We start from the raw sequence: 24,129 nt of genomic DNA on the forward strand, positions 1-24,129 counted from the left end.
ATGCTTACATTTACTTTCTCAACAGATTAATTTACAAACAACATCGTTTAGGCAACTTATTATACATCAGTTTTTTCCTTCCCATCAAATTTTGGGTGAAGACGTTTTGTCATTGTCAATATAACAGATATGCGTCTAAAACAAATACCTCCCACTTAATGCAATGTTCATGCTTCAGATGTTATGTTTCCAGCACAAATATACCTTTCATAAATATATCTACGCCTTCAGATATTTGGCCTTTCGATTTTTAGATGATGCTTTTCTATGCATAACTTGGATTTTTTCTATGATGCAGGAAAACTGATTCCAGACCACCATGTGTATGATAATTACGACCAGCACTATGTGTTCGAGCTACTACTCAATCGATGGCAGCTCTATAGTCACTATTGCTAAAGAAGCTGGGAGCCCCTTTCTTTATACCTTTTGTATTGGATTTTATCACTTTCGTCCTTTTTTTTTTTTTTGTAGTGCAAGGACACACAATCATGCACTAACGATCTTCTATTTATCTTTTGCCTTGCAATTTCAACTTCCAAATCTACCATGTTCGTTCTTACAAGAACAATTTACATGTTGCTATTTTTCAAAAAAATATCCTCCACGTTGCAAGAGCAATCCACCTAATTAAATATTATTGAAGAATATGTAAAATATTTTTTTTTTAATTTACATGAGATAATAAATCATCTCTTAATTATTTATATACCTTCATATAATTCATGTTATACTAAATATTTATCCATCTGTTACCCTTGATTAGAACAACATATATCAGGATCAAAACATAACACTTTTTATATAAGATAATGTCTTAATAATATCAAATCTAAGGATCACTTGCACAAGCGTCACATGAGTTTTTTCATAGCAACAAATTATTTTTTCATATGGTCAATTCAGTATACATATTATATAACAAGCATCTATATATTAGTTTTAAGTATTTCTTATACCTTAACTAATAAGAACAATTATTTTTTTAATAAAAAATAAAAAACATAATATGTACATATTTCAATGACTCTAATTAATATTTAGTTTTAATTGAACGTTGACCGAACAATGTTTTGGATGCAATAATAATTTTATTATTATAAAAACTTTATGATTTTTGTTTTAAGAATTTTATTTTTATTACTATAAATTCACTAAAAAATTTTAAAAATAAATTTTTTTTATTAAAAATTAAATATATTTATATAAATAAAATCAATATAAAATATAACCAATTTTAGAGATTCAAAGCATATACAATAGCATAAATAACCAGTCATTTCTTTTAAAGCACCTGTGGACCAGGTGAGAGAGGATAATGGCCCATAAAAAGTTTGTGGCTCTGGCAATTTCCTGCTATCGTATCATCCCCTTTACCACAACCAAACATCAAGGACCATAAACTGATCACATTTCAAGTCCCAGGAGAAGAGCAACGTTGTTAGATTCATCAAGCAAAAAACAATGACCAAATTATATCTTTTGTGTGGCCATAACTTGATCAGTGCTCCCGCATTAACAATCCATCCCGGGTTTCGTCCCAGAATATGTGACATGTGTCAAGAGCAAAAAGTGAGAACAGTTGCAGTCTTTGCTGCAAAATCTGGTGGATTTTCACTCAACTCGGTAAGATATATATTCCTATGGTGATCTTTTTGAGCTCTTTATGATCTAATGAGGCAAATCCATGATTATTAGTATTATTATTAGATAAAAACACACTGGATAACTAATTTGACTGGCACTCAAGTTTCATTGCAAATTGCAATGGTGTATATTTGATGTTTAGCTGCTGCGACAGCGTGCACTAATGGGACTAGAGTGGCAGTTTTTTATGATTTTATCAAGGGTGATAACTCTACACACTTTCCCTAATAAAAGAGTGACGACTCTACGCTTCTTGGACCATGCAAATGTGGAGAAATTCATACACTGCTCGTCTTTAATATCCTTCATCACGTGTCTTGCAGATTCTGAACGGATGTAAAACTTGTGGAGGCAAAGGTGCAATGGAGTGTGCAGGCTGCAAGGTATTGTCCCTTCAACGTGTCTTGTCAGTGTTTTCATACATGGAGTTGATTTTGTAAGAACCCCAGGGCAGAGCATATTCCGAATTGCCCTGTTTGTGCTGCAAATATTTAACTCTTTCTTAACGAAAATAGTAGTAATAATAATAATAATTCCACTGATTTGTTGCCCTGATTGTGACTTTGTCTACACCTCCTAGCTACCCTTTTCCTGTCAGAGAATATTTCATTATGAATTCTAGAGGGATATTAGTTCTGAATTGTAACTCATTGAAATGTATGTGCCTTTTTTAGTCTCATCTGAAATTCTGCAGAACTAATGATTTTTTTCTCTCCAGGGAACCGGTAAAAATAAAAAGAACGGAAATATCTTCGAGCGTTGGAAGTAAGTTTTCACCTATTTTGGAAGAACTTAATTAGTTGCTTATCAATTTATATGAAGGATATTACATTCAAAATTTTCTCTTTTATTTGTTTCTGAGGAAATTTAATATGGTTTCAGATGTTTTGATTGCCAAGGATTTGGCTTGAAGAGCTGTCCTAGTTGTGGGAAAGGAGGGCTGACACCAGAACAAAGAGGGGAGAGATAATACTCACAGAAAGTCGAGTGTTCTTAAGTTACTGTCGTTTAAGGAAAGGAAAATGATCTTTCATTGATTTAGCTTGTACCAGCCTGCACCATCATGTGCGCAAATGCTTTTCTTATTCAAGATTCAGCAATCCTAATGTTGTTCAGAAAATATGTATATATCAACAGACCTACTCTTGAGATGGTTTTTTTTTTTTTATGGCAATTAGAAAATTCCATACTGTTCTATATTGCAGATTCTATGACCAGGAGGGAAGTGCATCATTCGAAACAAACTGTCTGTAGAATTTGTTTTATAATTTTCTGGCTTACTGAATTCTGTTGCACGTCTCCTGAGGAGTACAACTATCCCAATCACTATTGCACAACAAAAGCTATTCCAGAAACCAGTACTAGTGCTTGTTGGATGTCATTTTGATGAAGCTATAAAATGTCTTAACGATGATCAAAGTGAGATGCAGCTTCTTACACGGATCTGAAGAGTAAGCCATCGGCCACCATGGAAAGCTTAACACAAAGATCCTGGAAAGCGAGAAGTATGGCTACCATCTTGAGTTGCAGATTAATTGTGCTTCACCAGCCTCCACTTTCAAATCAAACGCCTTACTACTTTTATTTTTATTTTGTTTCAACTGCGCCTTGAACTATTTTATTAAAAGTATTTGGCAGCTTATGATGAAAAATTTAGACACATTAAATTAAGAAAGTGATAATGCATACCAGTCTAGCAGTACACATACATCTGAAACAAATTTCTGACTACTTTCTGGTTAGCGCCACTTTCTTTCATTTACAGCCAGTTTTTCCTGTATGAAATCAAAATCTCCTTGGTCTAATTGAAATCAGACACATCTGGTTTACACAAGTGTCCCATGTTTAAGCTGGAGGAAGCAGAACGAACCACTCTTCTGGTGAATCTCTGTTTTAGTGTCTGCGGAAAATCTTGAAGCCAAGGTTGTGGCTCCGAGATGATAGACATTGTCTGCGTTGTCATCGATTACATCCCACCACTCTACTCCTCGTAATCTCCATATGCTTGATCATCACTATAGTAATATTCTCGCTCAGGAATTTGAATGTACCCAATGCTATTTCGCAAAGCTAACTCCTTTGTCATCTTTCTCTTTTTATGCCTTCTCCAAACAGATTGTATTAAACAAGCAGCCCATGTTCTCCATTGGTGAGAATAGTACCTAAAAGCATGCTGCAACTTCTTGCTTTGCAGTCGCTTGAATTGATGTGCAAAAAATTTAAGGTCTTTAGCTTCAAGTGCAAAAGCTTCAACTTCAGAAAGGGCTTTCACAGTTCGTGTTGAAGAAGGCAGGTTTGCACTTGATATTGGCATTAAGGCCCAAGTGAGTAATTCCTCACCACAGAAGTCACCAGGTCTAAGGGTGATGGAATTGAAGAATCCAGACCTTCCTCCATTAGTGGTTGAGCTCTCTAATTGTCCTCTAATGACAAACAACATCTCATTGACTGGATCACCCTCTCGAACTATGTAAGTTCCCTCGGTACTCAATGATGACACCAGGCGTTCACATATGGCATCGAGTAGCTGGTCATCCATTTGTGAGAAGAATGGGACCCGACGAACAAGGGCCAGAGATAAGTGTCGCTGAATTTCTCGTCGGAGGTCCAAAGGCAATGAATGCAGTATCGATTCTTCATGAACTCCTCTAGTAGCAAGCCATTTGTGCTGAACAAATCGGCGAACACGTTCTTGCAAATCTGGAGGTAACTGGCGATGCCTCATCCACTCTTCTGTATCCCTCCGCTTAATCCTCCACTCTTCAACTCTCACAGTCATAGATTGCAAGTTGGTCTGCATGTTGCCTATTAACTGTGCCGAGAGAACTAAACCAATAATGCATATGAGAATACAGAACACATTCTCACCCAGAAATGTGCTCGTTTCCAAGGTCTGACCATATGAGCTCAAATTTCTTAAGCCCCACCAGAGACAGTACAAGAACTTCTCAATGAAACGTGAGGAAGCAACATCATTGATAAAAGCATCAGCAAATATTCCATACTTAAACGTGAGAGTGTCGTTACGTGCATCACAATTAGCAGGAACATCGGTAACATTCCTCCAATATTGGCGTTCAGGATTTCCCAAACTATTACAGTCTAGATAGCTATGGATGCAACCTACAATTCCTGCCTTATTCTCTTTCGTACATTCTGATTTCCAGCAATAGAATTGCCTCCCCATTGACAATGTATACCAAGAAGCACCTAATGCATGGCTGGCCAGCATGTAAAGAATTAGATTGTATCCAGCTCCAGCCCAGGCAGCCTTGGCAACAAAACCTGTAGATCTTACGATCCTTTGATGCAAAGGAAAGATAAGAAACATTCTGGGAATGTATTGAATAAGAACGATAAGCGAGAGCGTGGTGTTGGCATGGTCAGTGCTGTTGTTTCTTGTGGCCGGAATTACTAACCAGATGACAATCTGAGGAAGCGGAAGCGCAGCAGCCAGATCGATGAGGAAATCAGACTTGAGATAACGCATTGCAATCTCCTTAGCATCAATAACAAGTTCTCCCCGTCCAAAAACTCTAGAACTAGGAGCAACAAAAGCTGTACGAAACTTCATAAGAATATGAAGGGAGAAAAACATGTCTGCTATGGACCTAAAATACGTGATCAACACAGAAAGTTGTTTGTCGATGGATAAGCAAACATAAATATAGTCGGAATGGATAGTAATTCGGTCTCGGTTCTGAGGACCGACATAAGGGAGGTAAAAGTAGAGAGGGTCGATGAAGAGTGCAATGATGGAAGTGAGAAGGAAGACATGGTTCCAATACATTACAATCTCGCTGTCCGGATCCAGTATCTGGTACCGCCATAGGATTTGGAGAGGGTTAGGATCTGTTGTGCTAGTGGCATGTTGGTGGTGGCGCCTGAAGCGGCGGAACTTTGCTGTTGGGGTGTGAATAAGTCTATTCATGATCTAATTCCACGGAAGTGTAGCAGGACTATTGATCTGATCCCAAGATGCGTGGAGGATTGGCTCCTTTTCTGTTTCTTGATCATTGATATTTATTCATTCATCAAAATATATACACATAGACAGAGTGGGGGGATTCAAAGCAAAATATTGATACTTGAATACAATTTAAACAGGATCGTTGCATAGGAGAGGGTGGCTGGGGGGTAATTGGGGGTGGTGGTTTTTCCTCTTCTTTTAGCAGATGGTGGTGGTGTTTGGACAAAGTAGATTTTGGTGGGAAAGGAAAGGAAGAGCGTGGAACTAGGAGTCAAGACTAGAAACGCGGGAAAACAAAGTTAAATTTGGAGAAGAGAGACGTTATTTATTGATTTCCTACCTAGCTGAGACCCCCGGGGAGAATGTACAGCAACAACATGATCAGAGCAAGAGTTGTGCCTCCGTGTGTTTCTACGAAGTTTTGTTTCTCTTTCAGCTTGCTTGAATCAATTCTAAACTAAAAAAGAAAATTAAATAGTTGAAGATATCGTGTTCTTATTTAGACCTAAATTATTAACCCATTATACATATGAGAAGAAAACATTCAACATCAAATTCATTCAAAAATAGGGAAATACATAAAAGTATATATTTTGCTAATACAATTGACTACTCTTTGTCATATGCTTTATAAACTCTACCATGCTCATATATCTCCTCTAGAAAATCTTAACATTGTGCTAGGTAGGTCCTAAAATCTTTAGGTCCATATTCTCGCTCTTGATCAGCAATGTACTGGCAGATGAGGCCTTGCGAAGGCTACGCCCCTGACGATTTTGTCCATTTTAGCAGATTAAGATAGCAGCAGCTGCCAAATTTGTATCATTGAGATCCATCCAGTGCTCTAGTTACCTTTGTTATTGGCGTTAAACTTCTTCATCATCCTTTTTTTAGCGTGGTTGCATCATTACTAGCATGTTTTTGTAGTGTTGCGAGACGAGCTCGTTCTTTTATAGCAAAAAAAATGAGCTTTCTCTAACTCCTCATTAGCATTTTAGGCTTCATCGAGTTTATCCTTTAGGCTCTTCATTTACCCTTTGTAATTCTTCTTCAGCCCAAGCTCTAACTATTCTTTCCAATCCCATGCCAACCTCTAGCTTTCAGTACTTAAGCCATAGTCGCTCAATGGTAACCTTTCTATCATGTGCACTGTTTGGCTGCAGTTTGCTATCTTTGTATGCTTCAGTGTATAGCTATAACATGAAATGCTAAACAGGAAATCTTGTCTTCAAGATGTGTTTATTTAATTAGTAGGAAGAATATGGATTTTGATTTTCTCCCCTTTCAAGACATTGAAATCGATGAATGGTTAATTAATTGATGTGAAAGTCACGGTGACATGATTTTGCTACTGTATTTTCATATGTTATTTTACATAAAGACAATATCTTCCTGCTCTAATATCTACTTATTTAAGTTATTTTCATGTTGTTATTGTACTCCACACAGTTATCCGTCAACGGCCCAATCCTCTAAAGCTTCAATTCCCAGGTCGAGTGAGGTGATTGTATTGTAACAAAGCTTTTGCGAGTGGTGGTATTAATTGATTCAAGCAACCTTTAGCTTGAAATATTAGAGAAGTGAAACAATATCGCAAGTTTCCTCTGAATGTTCGTCAGTCTTTGAGGGAATGCTGAAGAAAGAAATAAAGCTAAAGAGATGCAAGGTGATTTTAATCCTTTTAGCGCACAACAAATTAAGGGTGCATGAAGAGAGGATATATAGACAGTCACATGATGATATTGTTCAGCAGATGTTACCACCAAAGAAAGTCAAAAAGGGAAAAAGTAATGAAAGAGTTAAAGTAAAAGCACTATCACTTTGAAACAATCGGCTGGAAAACTAAAGAAGATTGAAACAGTTGAGGTTTATTTCGTGTCGAGAACAATTTTTGTAGCTCAAAATTCTCTTCAAAGTTGCTGGCCAAATAAAGAAACAGTTGAACAGTATGATTTTACTATAGTAAAGTAGAAGATTGATACATGAGTTTCATTTAAAGTTGTTAACTCTTTGTATTATCAACATGTCATATATGCAATAGTAGCCATCAATCATGGTTATAAAGGACCAAGCTATCATGCTATCTGTGGGTATTACTTGACAAAGATTATTAATGAAGTGAGAATTTATATTGAAAGTTGTCGAGAAACTTTGAAGAAAACTGGTTGTATATTAATGGCTAATAGGTAGATAGATCAAAAGACAACTTTAATTAACTTCTTAATGTTGTCTTAAAAAAACCGTGTTTCTAAAATTTGTGGATCCATCAGATGCCTTGAAGACTCATGAGTTGTTACACAAGATGTTTAGAGAGGTTGTTTTGTATATTTAGCCATAAAATGATTGCAATTAACTACTTAATTAGCTTCAGGATCTCAGCTTATGATAAGCTTAGGGCACTGTACTGTCATACATGTAGCAAATTGTCAACATTTGCAATTGTCAACAATTTTCTCAACCACTCTCAACTACCCTCTCCACCATCAACCACCCTCTCCTTTACAACCACTATATTTATGCTTCCCTTTCTCATGTAAACAGATTCAAGACAGAAGACAGGAACGAGAGAGTGCAGGCATAGAGAGTGCAAGTGTGCAGAAGAAAATAATGCAACTGTGAGAGGGAAAGAGTGCAGATTTGAGAGAAACACCGAGTGTAAGAGTGAAACACTGGTTCAGTGGGATTGTACTGGGTTGAGTTGAGTGTTTGTATCATTCCTCCAATAATATACAATCTGCTGCCTCCGTGGACGTACCCGATTTTGGGGAACCACGTAAATTTGCTTGTTTGTGTTTTATTTGTGTTTGCTTTCGGTCCAGTATGCACAACAAATTGGTATCAGAGCATTAGGGAAGCTTAAACACAGAAAAACACGTTTTTCAGCTCTCTGTTCAAAGTTGCAGGATTTTCAAAGTTCTTAGATCTTGATTTTGACCAGCTACGGAGATTCCTCTCGTCGATACGAGTCCGGCGATATAAAGATCGTCGAAATCGGAGTTGAAACGAGCCCTGTAGAGCTCGCCGAAGTTTCGCCGGAAAACTGCCGGAAAAACCAGTCAGTGCCGGAATTCTTGCCTGAGAAGACAGCCATGTCATCCGACACGCAGGCGCTGAGTCATCATCCACGTCATCAACAGAGGGTCCACATCGCCCTGTCATCAGCCACGTCATCCAACAGTGACAGAATATTCTCTTGACAGAATAAGCATATTCCGTTAACAGTAAGAGAATATTCCTGTGACAGAATATGCTTTATCAGAGACAGAATATTCCTTCCCTGAGTCAACTCGGTCAGATTGGTTTTTTGGCCAACTCAGTGATTTTTTGACCCATTTTTTGGCCGAGTCAAGTTGGTTCCTAGCATTTTCAACCATTCCGGACGTAACCGTGGTGTCCGTTTTGTTAAACAGCATACCGAAGTTACTGTTTTGGCACTTTTGAGCATAAAAGTGTGTGTTTTAACAAGTTCGGGATTCCATTTGTAATCCAAAGACGTCCTAATGGCTGATATTCCAGAAGAAAAATTAGCGGGGAATGCTAGTATACCTCCACAATACATCCCGGTATCGAGTACCAAATTTGAGGTGGAGAAGTTTGATGGGAAAGGTAATTTTGGCATGTGGAAATGTGAAGTCATGGATATGCTTGTCCAAATGAATTTGGATTTCACTCTAGAAGATAAACCAGAGGATCTGGATGATAAAAGCTGGGAAAGGATAAATCGGTTGGCTTGCAGTTCCATCCAACTTTGTCTTGTAAAGGATCAGAAGTACGCCTTTTCAGAACAAAACTCTGCAAAGGAATTATGGCAAGCACTGGAGGACAAGTTTATGAATAAGAGTATAGAGAATCGTCTCTACTTGAAGAAAAGGATCTTCCATTTTCAGCACAAGAAAGGTACTTCTATGAATGAGCATCTAAATGATTTTAATAAAATGATTTTAATAAAATGATAGCTGATTTGAAGAATTTAGATGTGGAAATTGATGATGAAGATAAAGCTCTATTGTTATTGAATTCACTGCCTGACACATATGAACATCTTGTCACCACTTTACTGTATGGTAAAGAAAAGATTAAATTCATTGATGTGTCCAATGCTTTGGTGAACAATGAGTACCGGAAGAAGGACCGGATTGTTCACAAGGAGTCAACGTCAGAAGCATTGACAGTTAGAGGTAGAACAAACCCCAAAAGATTTCGAGGGCGAGGGAGATCTCGCTCAAAATCCAGAGGAGAATCATCAAACAGAAGATATCTTGCAAAAGATAAGTGTGCCTTTTGTCACAAAAGGGGGCACTGGAAGAAAGATTGTCCAATTAAGGGCAACAAGGAAAAAGATGAACCAATTGTGAACGTTGCACGAGATGAGGATGAACAAGACTCTGCATTCATGGTCTCATCACCAGAAAACCATTCTGGTGAATGGATTCTTGATTCTGCATGTTCCTATCACATGTGCCCTAACAAGCACTTATTCTCGAGACTCGAGGAGTTCGATGGAGGAGTTGTGTTGATGGGTAATGATGATGTTAGTGAGATAAAAGGGATTGGGACTATCCATCTGAAGATGCATAATGGGGTAGTCAAGACACTAACAGATGTACTGTATGTACCTGATTTGAAGAAAAATCTCTTCTCACTTGGAGTCCTAGAATCCAGTGGTTATAAGATTATCATGCATGGTGGAGTCCTGAGAGCAATCTGTGGTGCATTAGTTGTCTTAAGAGGCACGAGAAAAGGAAACTTATATTTCCTGGATGGATCTACAGTTACTGGTACAGTAGCTGTCTCCAAGAGCATAGAAGATGATGAAGCAGATAATTCCAGACTTTGGCACATGCGTTTAGGGCATGCTGGTGAAAAGGCTTTGCAAGGATTAGTCAAGCAAGGTCTATTAAAAGGCGCCAAGACTGGGAAGCATGGGTTCTGCGAGCATTGTGTTCTTGGAAAACAGACAAGGGTCAAGTTTGGCACTGCGGTACACAACACAAAAGGGATCCTAGATTATGTTCACACAGACGTATGGGGACCTTCAAAGAATGAATCTATTGGAGGTAATCGTTGGTTTGTTACTTTTATTGATGATTTCTCAAGACGAGTATGGGTGTACATGATGAAACACAAGGATGAGGTCCTTGATATCTTTCTGAAATGGAAGAAAATGGTGGAGACTCAAACTGGAAGGAGAGTTAAGACTCTTCGGTCAGATAATGGTGGCGAGTACACTTCAGATCCTTTCTTTGAAGTTTGTCAGAATGAAGGGATCAAGCGACATTTTACTGTTCGCAAAACACCACAACAGAATGGAGTAGCAGAACGCATGAACCGCATATTGGTGGAGAAAGTCCGATGTATGCTATCACATTCGGGACTAAGCAAAGTGTTCTGGGGCGAGGCATTAAACTATGCTCGTCATATTGTTAACCGATTACCTTCAGCAGCATTAAATGGAAGAACCCCCTTGGAGGTATGGTCAGGCTCTCCTGTAAATGATTATGACTCTATGCGTATATTTGGTTGCTCAACATATTATCATGTTACTGAGTCCAAGTTAGATCCTAGAGCCAAGAAAGCTATATTTTTAGGCTTTAGTGGAGGAGTAAAAGGTTACAGACTCTCTGGTGTTCTGAATCAAAGAAAGTGATCTTGAGTAGAGATGTCACTTTTGATGAGTCTGGCATGTTACAGCAAGAGAAATCACAGGAGAAGGAAAAACAGTCTGGTGATGCATAACAGGTGGAGTTGGAGACTTCAGTCATCCCTATAAAGATTGTTCAGACAATCTCTACTGAAGGAGATTCAGATGAAAGTTCAGATGAAGAGGATGCAACAACTCCAGCAACCACACAACAAGAATCCATTGCAACGAGTAAACCAAAAAGGGTTATCAAGAAACCTGCTCGGTATTGTAACATGGTGGCTTATGCACTTCCGGTGATTGATGATGAAATCCCCTACACCTACAAAGAAGCAGTACAAAGTGTAGAAAGTGCAAAATGGAAAGAGGCAATGGATGAAGAGATGAAATCTCTCCACAAGAATTAGACTTAGGATTTGGTACAACTCCCTAAAGGAAAGAAGACAATTGGTTGCAAGTGGGTATATGCTAAGAAGGAAGGTAATCCTAGAAAAGACAACATCCGATTCAAAGCAAGATTGGTAGCAAAAGGCTATGCTCAGAAGGAGGGGATAGATTATAGTGAGGTATTCTCTCCAGTTGTTAAGCATTCATCAATCCGTATTCTGTTAGCCTTGGTTGCACAGTTTGATTTGGAGTTAGCCCAACTTGATGTGAAAACTACCTTCCTACATAGAGATTTGGAAGAGGAAATTTGCATGTCTTAGCCAGATGGTTTCAAAGTCATTGGGAAAGAGAATTGGGCTTGTAAACTGAAGAAGTCATTATACGGATTGAAACAATCTCCTCGCCAGTGGTATAAGCGATTTGATAAGTTCATGGCAGAACATGGATACACATAGAGTCAATTTGATCACTGTGTATATTTTCGCAAACTTCTTGATGGTTCTTTCATCTATTTGCTCTTATATGTGGATGATATGTTGATCGCATCGAAGAGCAAGGTGGAGATTGATAGACTGAAAGCTCAACTAAGAACTGAGTTTGAAATGAAGGACCTTGGAGAAACTAAGAAGATTCTTGGCATGGAGATTCAGAGAGACAGAAGAAAAGACACAGTCTGTTTGACACAGACCCAATACTTGAAGAAAATTCTACAGAGATTTGGGGTAGATGGTAAGACCAAGCCTGTAAGCACACCTTTAGCTCCTCATTTTAAGCTAAGTGCTTCAATGTCTCCACATACAGAGGAAGAGCGCAAGCATATGACTCAAATTCCTTATGCAAATGCAGTTGGTGCATTAATGTATGCAATGGTTTGTACGAGACCAGATATTTCACATGCTGTCAGTATGGTGAGCAAGTATATGCATGATCCGAGAAAGGGTCACTGACAGGCAGTTAAGTGGATTCTACGGTACATTCATGGCACAACTGATATTGGTTTGAAGTTTGAGAGGGATGATAGACTCAGACAAAATTTAGTTGGTTATGTGGATTCGGACTATGCTGGTGACTTAGACAAGCGTCGTTCCACAACAGGCTATGTGTTTACACTTGCTAAAGGGCCTGTAAGTTGGAGGTCAACGTTACAATCAACAGTAGCTTTGTCAACAACTGAGGCAGAGTACAAGGCAGTAACGGAAGCTTTCAAGGAAGCTATTTGGTTACATAGGTTGATTGAAGATTTGGGAATTATTCAAGAGCACGTGGATGTCCATTGTGATGGTCAAAGTGCTATTTGTCTTGCAAAGAATCAGGTTCATCATTCCCGCACCAAGCACATCGATGTTCGATTTCATTTTGTTCGAGAAATTATGGATGAAGGGGATATTCTGCTACAGAAGATTGGTACCGCAGATAATCCAGCTGACATGCTTACAAAATGTGTCTCAGGGATCAAGTTCCAACATTGTTTGGACTTGGTCAACATCTCTCGGTGTTGAGCACCTTCAGGGTGCAGCGCCATATGGCGCGTTAGAGGCAGCATTGATTGATCACAAGAATTGTATGGAAAAATCTTGCCAAGGTGGAGATTTATAGCAAATTGTCAACATTTGCAATTGTCAATATTTTTCTCAACCACTCTATTCCACCTTCAACTACCCTTTCCACCATCAACCACCCTCTCCTTTACAACCACTATATTTATGCTTCCCTTTCTCATGTAAACAGATTCAAGACAGAAGACAGGAACGAGAGAGTGCAGGCATAGAGAGTGCAAGTGTGCAGAAGAAAATAATGCAACTGTGAGAAGGAAAGAGTGCAGATTTGAGAGAAACACCGAGTGTAAAAGTGAAACACTGGTTCAGTGGGATTGTACTGGGTTGAGTTGAGTGTTTGTATCATTCCTCCAATAATATACAATCTGCTGCCTCCGTGGACGTACCCGGTTTTGGGGAACCACGTAAATTTGTTTGTTTGTGCTTGCTTTCGGTCCAGTATGTACAACAATACAATGTCCAAGGCTTAATTTAAAAAGAGAGCATAGAGAAGTTAGTTGGATTATTTACAAAGTCCAAGGTAAGGTTTCCACCCATGAAGAAATGGAAGCGGAAAAATGGAGGTGAAGATGCTTTTCCCTCTAAAAAATAAAAATTCCCTTCAGAACTTCTGAAAGAGATGTCGAATAAACCTTTAAGAAGCCTTAAAAAAGATTGTAACATAAAATGGTTTTTTCTTAATCAATTATATCAAAATTAATATCCTCTCAGCTGCCAGTAGTGCCCTCCAAGGATAGGATATGGCTACACGTCATGCAAACCATATTGACTAGGAAAAAGCCTAATTAACAGATAGCTTTAATTATGGAGAAAATCTCTCTCTCTCCCCCCCCCTCAAATTTCCAAGAAACCAAGTTCCTTTTTTCCCCTATTCTGGGACAGGGCTTGTGGAGAGAATTCTTCAGCATTTCCTTCTTTTCCTTAGGTATCTATGTTATATTTTCTTCTTACGCATGATGATTTCTTTGCCCACGTTGCATTTGAGATGCGCATGCACATTTAACAATGGTGATTTTGTTTTTTTGTTTTTTTGAGAAATTAATTGCACTAGTTGATTGCTTCTTCAGCCAAATTAATTAATTTATTCAGTTTGATTGGCAATACCATGCATGGATATAGAACACAATCCTGTAGAGATTTCTCAAAGAAAAAAAATATATAATGCAGGTCATGTTTCATAATTAAGATCTTGATGCAGGAATTCAAAAGATCAACTACACCGTATTTTACAATCTTTTTTCCAGCCTCGCACCTCTTAACATTCACCATGTGGGGTCTGTGTCTTCTTCTCTACAATCACTTCACACCCTTAGGGCCAAGTGGTGTGTGTCCTGATTATAATATCCTTTAAATTCCCTGGAATTTGGATCCCAACATTATTATTATGTCTTCAGAAATCTTGTTTAGCAATTTTATTTTGTAGTGTGCTTCGAGGAAGTACTGTCATCAGATTCAGGCTTCTTTAATTTATATCAGGTGCAATGCTAAAATTCAAGTGAACCATGCAATATTTGAAGAATCACGCTACATTTGCTTTAATAATTTGGATTCGGACCCCATTTGTGCACTCTAGTTGAAGGTTCAGATCAGTTTTTTTTTTTTTTTAACTTGCTTCTCTGCAATTTGGTGGTTCTGTTAACCAGCTTGAAGGTCTGCTCTTGTTTAGTTTACTTGTGCGTGGAGAACTTTTTTTAACAGGGTGCCCTTTTTAAGTGCTTGAAAATGAGAATTTGTTTTCTGAAGGAGTTGTTGTTACCAGTTGAGGTTGCATTGTTACCATGGATTCCAGTCATGAAGGGATTCAGATGCTACTGACTGCAGAGCAGGAGGCCCAACAAATGGTAGCTGCTGCTAGAAACTGTAAGGCGATAATAACATAACCACCATCAAAATAGTTTGAAAAATCTCCTCGTTGTTTTTTTTTTCTTTATTCCTTTACACTTTATTGCACCACCAAAAATCTCACTTGGCTGTTCAGTGAAGACAACGAGGTTGAGGCAAGCTAAAGAAGAAGCTGAGAAAGAGGCAGCTCTTTATCGCACCAACATGGAATCTGAGCACCGAAAGAAAGTAGATGAGGTATGCATATATACACGTTTCCTGAGCTATATTCATTTCCATAAAGAATACGAATTACAATTTTGTTTGGATTGGTAAACCATGTAGACAAGTGGGAACTCTGGCTTCACAGCGGAACGACTTGGAGAGGAAACTGAAGAGAAGATTCAAAACCTGAACAAGTCAGCCTCTGAGGTCCAGTCAGATGTTGTTGACATGCTCATCAAGTATGTTAAGGCCGCAAAGTGTTGATGCTCGAAGAAAGGAAGGTTAGTGTGGAGCTTGGACCGTGACCTCCTGCTTTAAACGAGAATCACCATGCAAAAAAAATTTGTTATCCGGTCTCAGGTTCAGAGCAGTAGCCTGCAACGAAGAAGGGAAAGGAATGCCTTTATGATATTTATTTTTTATTTTTTGAAACATTAACTTAATATTTGAACACTATTCCTGTGTGTAAAGCTTAATCTTCCCCTTTTAACAAATAAAATCTAATATTTTTTGCTGTTAGGTTTTTGACCCTACTCATTGTATAATGCCCAAATAGACATCGGCTGAAGTGGTCGGTAGAAACGAATGCAGGAAAATTGTAACTTAATATTCTTTACCTATCAAAATAAATAAATAAATAAATCTCAAACCAAGAAAGGACAAACATTTTCCCATCCCCCTCCCAGTACACATCTTTCCCAAAAACTGTTAGCAAATACCCCATGAAAAGACGATCAGTGTTTTCCATAGAATCAATTGTGCATATCAACTGAACATATTCAAGCATTTGTAAACCAAATTATTTACAGTAAAGACTAAAAGCAACATGTTCCAGGCAAATCTGACAGCCGCATTGAGACAGCAGTTTATAGTGTCTTGCCTCTCAGATTATATTTCCGAGTAGAGAATCCCCAGAGCATCTGATTATTGCATCAGCTAAGCATCGAGGGATCACTTCAATAGCAGCGAGGGAAAGTCAACTAGCCATATGAATAGTGTGGCAAAATCAAGAATTATAAATGTGAGCACTTGGCCCTCTTCCCGCTGTTAAGTTTTAGTGCTCCATGCAGGTGGAAAGCTTCACCTTGACCCCCATTCAAGGACCTTCTCTCCAGGCAGCAAACAGTAAGCTGTCTGAGTAACCTCTCAAGATGAGATCGCAAGCAGCTTTGTGCATCCTTCACGTTGGGACCTGTTAACAAAATCATGGCATTTACAGCATCAGCCACAATCTCACGCTGTGACTCCTCAAGAAGATACCCAGCTGAGCACTGATGTGGTTTTTCATACGCCAGCAAGGCAACGCAATCCTGCAAAAGCAAGGGAAAATCAACAGTGATTTAGCTATAAACTTGATTTCTATGAGACAGGAGACATCATTAAACATTAGGGCTAGGGGCACGATTTTCTTTCCTCCCTAGTTATGTGTGAAGGAAAAATCCCCATGAGCAAAAAGACAAAAAGAACATAGTGCTTGACAGAAAATCTACTGAGTACCTGAACTAGATCATCAAACCCAGGCAGCTTAAAGAACTTTGCCAATTCAATCCTTCCATAATGGACAGCCTCCTCTAGTGCTCCAGCCTACATACATTATACAAAGTTTGCATGATAAGACATCCAGTCAAGTACTCAAAAGACATGAAATCACGATCATACAGTAGAACAGTTAACAATTCCCATGGAGAACCTAATTGTGAGCTATACAAGGAACACTGGTTGATTGGATGAAAAAAAATCATTGAAAATACATGCATACAACAAAAATAAAATAATAATAGTAATAAGCATTTCATTATTATTATTATTATTGTTATTATTATGAAGAAGAAGAAGAAGAAGAAGAAGAAGAGGCAGAATCAAGTTTCTAGATATGTTGAAGCAACTTTCAGAAAATGTACATCCATGCAAGTCTGTAGTCATAACTATGAGTTAAATATTTTCTTTATTAGAAAATAAGACTAGCAAATTAAACAGGGAAATAACATATACCCGAACTAGTTCAATAAACTTTTGACTGTGAAGCAGAAAGCAGGTGGCTGATTTTTCATCCTGCAAAAAAAAAAACAAAAAATAAACACCTCACATGTCATATTAATAAAGATAGAGATCACATCAGATAAAATTTATTAATCAACGACGATTGAACATCCAAATTTTGTATTGACATAATGAAAACAAATGCAAGTTCATAATTCAGAACTTAAACTAACACGAACTCATAATAGTGATCTCATTTTTTACTGTTATCTAGCATCAACAATCCAATTTAGCAAATTGGCTTTTGGGCATGATGGGATGATGTAAAATAAACCAGATAGCACACATAAATCAAAGCTCATGCACCTCCCAACTCTTTTATGCATTGGCAAACCCATTCCAACAGGCATCACACAATGTGAGCTTTCAAGTAAAGCTAATCACACAATTGCAATTAATACCGATCAGCTCAAATAGAAAATTGAATGCCACAGAAAAAAATCACATGAACAGAAAAAAACATGATGAAAACCATGTGAGGTTTAATATTGAAATCTCATGACAGAAATTTCAATGACGTGCTTTGACTGTGCTCATAGATTTTTTTTAAAAAAAAAATCCTTAAAAAACTGAGAACAATAATGTCATAAAAGGACCAGCAACAATGCAAGGCTAATAAATAATTGAGGATGCCATAAATTTAAGTCCCTACAAGTCCAGGTTAGAAGAGTGAAAAGAAAGGAATTAAAGGTTGCTTTAAAGCTCACGAGATTATATTATTTATTAACAGATATTGATTTAATTGGGAGCCCTTTTAGTCCTTACAACAAAGACAGATAACTATTGTGGCAACAATTGCATGAAATTCGCTTTCATAATCTACGGAGGGTTGTATTAGTTCCCATATACACAGAATGGGCAAGCAACCAACAGAGGACAATTTATATCATGGACCACCAATCATGAGGGAAATATTGACTCATCTAGCATCCATTCAAGGAAAAAGTCATATTTTCTTCTACATGATTGCAAATCATGCAACAATAACATCTAATGTTTTGAAATTATACTGTAGCGAGGCAGGACAGGGGAAGCTGGGTAGATCAGTGGGAAAAGGGTCCTACAAAAGTTTCCAAAACAAATTTGACTTGAGGTTGATTTAAGCCCCAACCTTCCCAGATGGGGGCCTTAGACATTTGAATCTAACTGCCAAACCCAACTAGAGGTGATAAACTATGCAACAATTATGTCACAGTTGTTAGCCAAGCTGTCACAATGGCATCATGACTCTCTATTTAACAGGATAATATTGGACAATCTAAATGTACTGAAGTCATGGTGACAATAATTATAATGAACAGGTCGTCTAGATGATTATAAGAAATCAAAGAATAATATTTGAAGAAACCATTAGATTAGGAGGTGTGGACACACTTGAAGTTAATGGTTATTAGTACATATCAAGATTACAGAAAATTCACAATGAAATCTTGAATGTCAAAGTCATCTACATACTATGTACATATTAAATAGAAACACAAGACCAAAAACAGCAACCACAATGTAAATAGTGTTCACCTGAACAATCTGGGGATACCACTCACGAAGTTTACTGAGTGCAGAATCAATCTCACCATTTCTGATTAGCTTCAAAGGACAAAATAAGTCAGCAAAAACAAATACCATATTCACAATGAAGAAAAGAAACAATAAATAAATAAAAGTGGTTTAAATAGAATAGATATTCCACACGCGTCATAACAGATTGAAGAATATGAACAACAATATCCAGAAGAATGATGATCATCACAGTTGAAGTATTTCTTGAAAGACACCATATGAGAAAAAATTTAACAAATCAGATCCTCTTGAATTTAATCATGACCATCTTAGCATAGTAGAAAATGCTCGACCTAAATGAGGAAACTTATTCTTGCTGCAACCTATCCTTCAACATTTGTGTATACATGGCTGATCTCAAGACTCATACCTACAGCGTTGCAGGTAAAAGCCAATGCTTTTGGAATTGCAGCAAGCAACCATCCCCAATATTTCCAATTAACCCCATGGAATAAATCCAAATAAAGTACAACTCGTGTACCAGAAAAGCCTGGTTATGTTATTCATTAGCTGTTACCAGCATCCAATACCACATATCTTTATCAGGTCGTTACATTGCTTGCACATGAAACACGCACAAATCTACTCCTTCCAGATAACAGAATTAAATTAACATATAGACATCACATTCTCTGAAGCTGATCACCCTCCAGACCCTACACCAACTGAACTTAGCACCATTTTCAATGTTTGTGCATCTCAGAAGCAATCTAATATATTCCTAAAAGAATGTCAAAAGGTGGAATACCAAGTATGGGATTCACAAAAGAGAAGCACTCAAAACACACAAGGTGCCCAACGAATTCATAAAACAGCAGAACCTCTAATTATAACAGCAATGATTTGAGAATGCATCATTTAGGGGATCATAAACCGTAGCCACACAAGACATCAATACATAATATCCAAGTGAAACTCTAAAGAGTGAGCTTTTGATCAAAATATCCCTCCAGAGTATCTTAGTTATTCATAATGCCACTTGCATTTGTCATATACTCAACGCAGTGCATGCAGAAACTAAAGCCAGGCAATATGAACTATTAATTTAATATAAACAGCAATTGGCAAAAAATTTCATACCTGTCGAAGAGCTTTCCTCTGTGCTAATGCATATGCAATGTCCTGTTCACCAGAGCCATTTTCCTGAGCTATATATATAGGAGGGATAGTACTTTTACTAGCCACATCAAATGCATTGAGTGTCTCTTCATAGCCATTGTGTAATAAGTACGAGCGAACAAGTCTGCCCATGAAATAAAAATAAATATTAACTAAATTATCCAGAAATAATGATAATAGATGATGATTATTGGTAGTGGGCAAGATCAAATACTGTGATCAAGTTTAGCAAGTCTACTATTATTTATAAGGGTAAATTACAATAGCCCCCCTCAGGTATTGTGAAATTACACAAGCCATCCAAAAGTTTGAGGATTTAACAGAAACCCCTTCCACATTTAAGAAAATACTACAAAACTCTCCTGTCGTCCCTAAACTGCCCTTGATATTTTCAAAATCATCCCCTTTCAAGGAAATTTTAGGTGCAAAAGGGATTTTTGTAACGTCTTCAAACATTTGAGCAGCTCTTTAGGTTTATAAAATCTCGAGGGTTATTGTAATCTACCCTATTTCTAAATACACCAAAGGGCTTTTCAAACTTCTTTCTTTGGTTATTTTATAAGATTTTAAACCAAGGCCACTTCAGCCATGCCCCATCACAAAACCCAGGGTCAAAAATTTCAGATAAACAAAATTAAAGACTGGAAGAAGAAAAGGAGGAGCTGATGATAACAAGAGACAAACAAAGATGAACAGCTTGCCTTGATCCATTCATTAATTCCAATATCAGTTTCCAACTGACTCTTTCATTGTTGAGGTATGGACATCATATTAGAGGCAAGTAAAACTCCAATTACAAGCATATTTGTAAGTTACACAGAGCTAAATTCAGAAACTTTTTTATATATATACAGGAGACTCAAATCTAATGTAGACTTACCCATAACTAACAGTTGGCGGTAAAGATATTTTGTCAACTTTCATTTGTTGCTTCATCGTTTCTTGTCTTTCATATTCCTAAGCAAGGATACAAAGTAGTGGTCAGTCTATTGACAAACTAGAATGACTTCAACTAGCGTAAATTAGTTAAATTTGTAAATTCTGTTTTAGCCTAGAAAGTCAGACAACTAAAGCCAGGTGATGAAGAAACCATTCATCTAGAGAATTGTATAAGCAGACCCAGAATGATAAGAAATGGCATGCAACATGTGGATTGTGCCAGGATTACATCGTATTTAGCCTTGTTTCAAAAAAATTCATGAAGTGATATTGTAAGCTGTTTGTTGTATCACCTAAAAGAAATGAAACACCATGTTACAGCAAGTCAGCAAGGTTATACATAAGATCAAAGCAACACTAAACTTCCATCTTCTCATTGTTTGTATTATGAACACTCATAAAACAAAGTGATAGATTAATTTCTTCCAAAAGGCAAGTTATGGAGAAACAAATAGAAAGTTATATATCAATATAAGAATACGCCACCAAGCACCATTCCAGGTAAAAACCTATGACCATTGAATCATATAACTACTTGGAAAGTGAAGGTCATCCATTGAACTTTATCGCCTACCATACAAAACAAACTTGACCTTCCCAGGCTTAAGCAATGACCTTGCACAGAGAAGAAAAATTTTGCAAACCCATTTAACCAGAAAAAGAGGAAAAAAGTCTATAAGAATGAAGCAAAAGAAAGGATATCTTGCCTTAAGATCAAAAGCAAATGGTTTCTTCCCAAAGTTGACTTCAATCCTGCCAGATTAACATGTATCTGGAGTTATCAGATCCTCTAGCATAATGGTAACGCTAGTACAATTAGCAAAGGAAAGGAAAATAAAATCAAAATGCAGTTAAATTCATTTTTCCATACATATATAAATAATTAACTAGAACCTTGCATAGAGAAAAAAATTTCTACGTGGCAAGAGATGTTGGTAGTACAAGTTCAACAAACAAACAGTGTCCACAAGACATTATTCTATATCTGGATATTTAAATCTTGCACAAGAATCGACAAGCTGTCCAAGAATAATACTAACTAGTTAAAAGAGGTGCGACATACTCCTCATTTTGGCTGTGAACAGCAACAGTAGGAAACAGCAAACCCTTCATGTCCTTGTACACTGCCCCAACTAATGCTCCATTTTTACTGATATCAGCACAATCAGAACAGGTAATGATGAGAGGAGAACTAACAGAAGAAGAGTTCACGAAGTAGAATTATCAATCACTCAGAGCAACAAGAGTTTAATTTTAGCAATCCATAAATCATTGTGAGCCAACTTACTTACGTGAAAAAGAATTCCTGTGAAGTATAGTTGATACCAGCACCAACTGTATCATTGGTCGTGAAAGTTGGTCCAAATGCCTCCCCGGTTCCAGGTCCACGATAAAGATTGCCATCATCCCCATGATATCCATAACTGTTTGCTTCCCACCTGCCCAACCAATAAAAAGTGGAAAGAAACAAATAATGAATCACAGTATTTCTATCATTAACAAGTCATTGCAATTCAAAACTCGCACAAAGTGCGCAAGAACGTAAACCCACATTTCCAATCAAGCACTTGTAATAATTATACTTTCAAAAGAACATTTTTACAGTATAAGAACCCTGCCAATGGAGCATTCTAAAATGGAATATTTGACTGCATTTCTAATACACAAATAATTTCCCTTTTCTTTCTTCGTATTTACATTTTCTAATGAACCAAAAATATGCCAAAATGTAAGCTTAGAAACCCAATTCATTAGCTTCCGTAAGTAGCAACTAAAAATCTCTCAAGAACCAAACAAAAAGCCCTAATTGCATTCCCTCACTGACTCTACATTACAATCAAATTGGTAAAGAAAGAAAAGAAAAGCCGTACCCAGGCTGTCTCCTCATCTTGAAAGTATGATTAGTAAAACCAATAGTAATCTGTCCTTTAGCACCAGCATTCTTTATATAAATCTCAAAATAATAAACATGCCGTTTTTCCGGAGCCGGTCTATCGGCTTGAATAACTCCAACATCATGACCATGAAGATTGACACTTGTGTATTTAACACTCAGTTTATCAATGGAAACCACAAGAAACCCTCCAGAACCTTTCACTGTGTTTAACTCCGTCGGTTCAAGCTCTGTTTCTCCGCAAACTGGTGATGAGTACTGCCGTGCTACGTCTATGAAGTATGAGCCTGGATCTTGATTTACGTTCTTGGAACTCGAGTTGATGGCGGTGTTGTTGGTGGTTGCCGCGGTAGTGTTGGTGGTGGTCATCGTTTAGAGTTAGGATGATGGAACATGTGAGGGGTGGAATTTGAGTTTGTTACAACAAACGAGAAATGCCTGACGAGAGAGAATTCGTTTTTACTATTATTATTATTTTTTTAAGAGAGAGAGAGAGAGAGAGAGAGAGAGGATTGTGAAGAGTGGGTCGTTTATACTTTGAAGCGAAGTTTGTTGATCTTCTTAACGTCATCTTCTTTCTGGAGATAACGGAAGCTGTTATTCTGCTACCTAATTTGTTGATCTTCTTTTTTCTTTTTCTTTTTATTATTATTATTATTATTATTTTAACAAGAACAAAATTGAATTTATAGTTGATCTTTGTGACAGAAATATTTACTAAAACAAAGCTTTAGATTTTTTTTTCAGATTAAATTTTATAGTTTTTTTTTGTTTTTTTATAGTTTTATAAATTAAATTATGAATTTATGATAATTATTTAAAGTTTAAAATCAACACCATCACTATAAAAATTTATTAAATATTTTTAATTAATGATATTAGTGTAAAGGTATGCATTTGATCATCTAAAAAAAACTTAGTACAAGTTAAGATAAAAACAGATCTAAAAATACTTTATTATCAAAATTAAAATAATATGGTTTAGTTGGCATTTAGATTATGCCTTTTACCTGTATCTAATTGCATGTAATTTTATTTTCTTGATGAGAAAATAACCTTTTATGGCTAACCCAAAGAGCTAGAAGGACTTGAATTAGGATTTTCAAGTATGTTTATGAATAAAAATGAATTCAATGTCATAGAATGTCATAATAATCAAAAACTCCTACTCGAAAAGAAGGAGAGTGAGATGAAATGTGCAAAAAATTATCGGAGTTAGAGCATGTTTTCTTAGTTATTATTAAAGTTTTTGATTCAACATAAAAATTTTAAACCAAAAAAGAGAAAACAATATTAAAGTTTCCCTTAACAAAGCAATATAATGATTGAA

The 24,129-nt window shown here is 37.0% G+C and overlaps 4 protein-coding genes across 6 annotated transcripts; 2 read left to right on the forward strand and 2 right to left on the reverse strand.

The window, feature by feature from the left end:
- Positions 1-1,322: 1,322 nt before the first annotated feature.
- On the forward strand, positions 1,323-2,809 carry LOC133669459 (protein PHOTOSYSTEM I ASSEMBLY 2, chloroplastic). The gene is made up of 4 exons (XM_062089604.1): positions 1,323-1,626; positions 1,971-2,030; positions 2,366-2,412; positions 2,530-2,809. Exons 1-4 carry the CDS (start codon positions 1,465-1,467, stop codon positions 2,615-2,617), a joined length of 357 nt encoding a protein of 118 aa, XP_061945588.1. The 5' UTR covers positions 1,323-1,464; the 3' UTR covers positions 2,618-2,809.
- Positions 2,810-3,473: 664 nt separating this feature from the next.
- LOC133669006 (cyclic nucleotide-gated ion channel 18) lies at positions 3,474-5,578 on the reverse strand. Its single transcript, XM_062089022.1, is given in 2 exon segments — positions 3,474-3,586; positions 3,628-5,578. Coding segments are annotated over 2 exon segments (2,064 nt in total).
- Positions 5,579-13,912: 8,334 nt separating this feature from the next.
- On the forward strand, positions 13,913-15,766 carry LOC133669089 (V-type proton ATPase subunit G-like). 3 transcript variants are annotated; one of them, XM_062089098.1, is made up of 4 exons: positions 13,913-14,126; positions 14,945-15,061; positions 15,180-15,280; positions 15,368-15,766. In XM_062089098.1, the coding sequence occupies exons 2-4, from the start codon at positions 14,980-14,982 to the stop codon at positions 15,509-15,511; spliced, it is 327 nt and encodes a 108-aa protein (XP_061945082.1). In that variant the 5' UTR covers positions 13,913-14,126; positions 14,945-14,979; the 3' UTR covers positions 15,512-15,766. The 3 variants fall into 3 exon arrangements, with proteins under 3 accessions (XP_061945082.1, XP_061945083.1, XP_061945084.1); XM_062089099.1 differs by having other exon boundaries at positions 14,961-15,061; XM_062089100.1 differs by lacking the exon at positions 13,913-14,126 and having other exon boundaries at positions 14,148-15,061.
- A 197-nt stretch (positions 15,767-15,963) lies between these two features.
- LOC133669087 (ran-binding protein M homolog) lies at positions 15,964-23,311 on the reverse strand. Its single transcript, XM_062089097.1, has 10 exons — positions 22,777-23,311; positions 22,198-22,344; positions 21,969-22,055; positions 21,613-21,658; positions 20,847-20,923; positions 19,928-20,090; positions 18,806-18,874; positions 17,240-17,299; positions 16,745-16,831; positions 15,964-16,557 (listed from the first exon to the last, which is right to left on the reverse strand). Exons 1-10 carry the CDS (start codon positions 23,166-23,168, stop codon positions 16,261-16,263), a joined length of 1,425 nt encoding a protein of 474 aa, XP_061945081.1. The 5' UTR covers positions 23,169-23,311; the 3' UTR covers positions 15,964-16,260.
- Between the last annotated feature and the right edge of the window lie 818 nt (positions 23,312-24,129).

This window comes from Populus nigra, chromosome 12 (assembly GCF_951802175.1).
Source record: "Populus nigra chromosome 12, ddPopNigr1.1, whole genome shotgun sequence".
Lineage (NCBI taxonomy): Eukaryota > Viridiplantae > Streptophyta > Magnoliopsida > Malpighiales > Salicaceae > Populus > Populus nigra.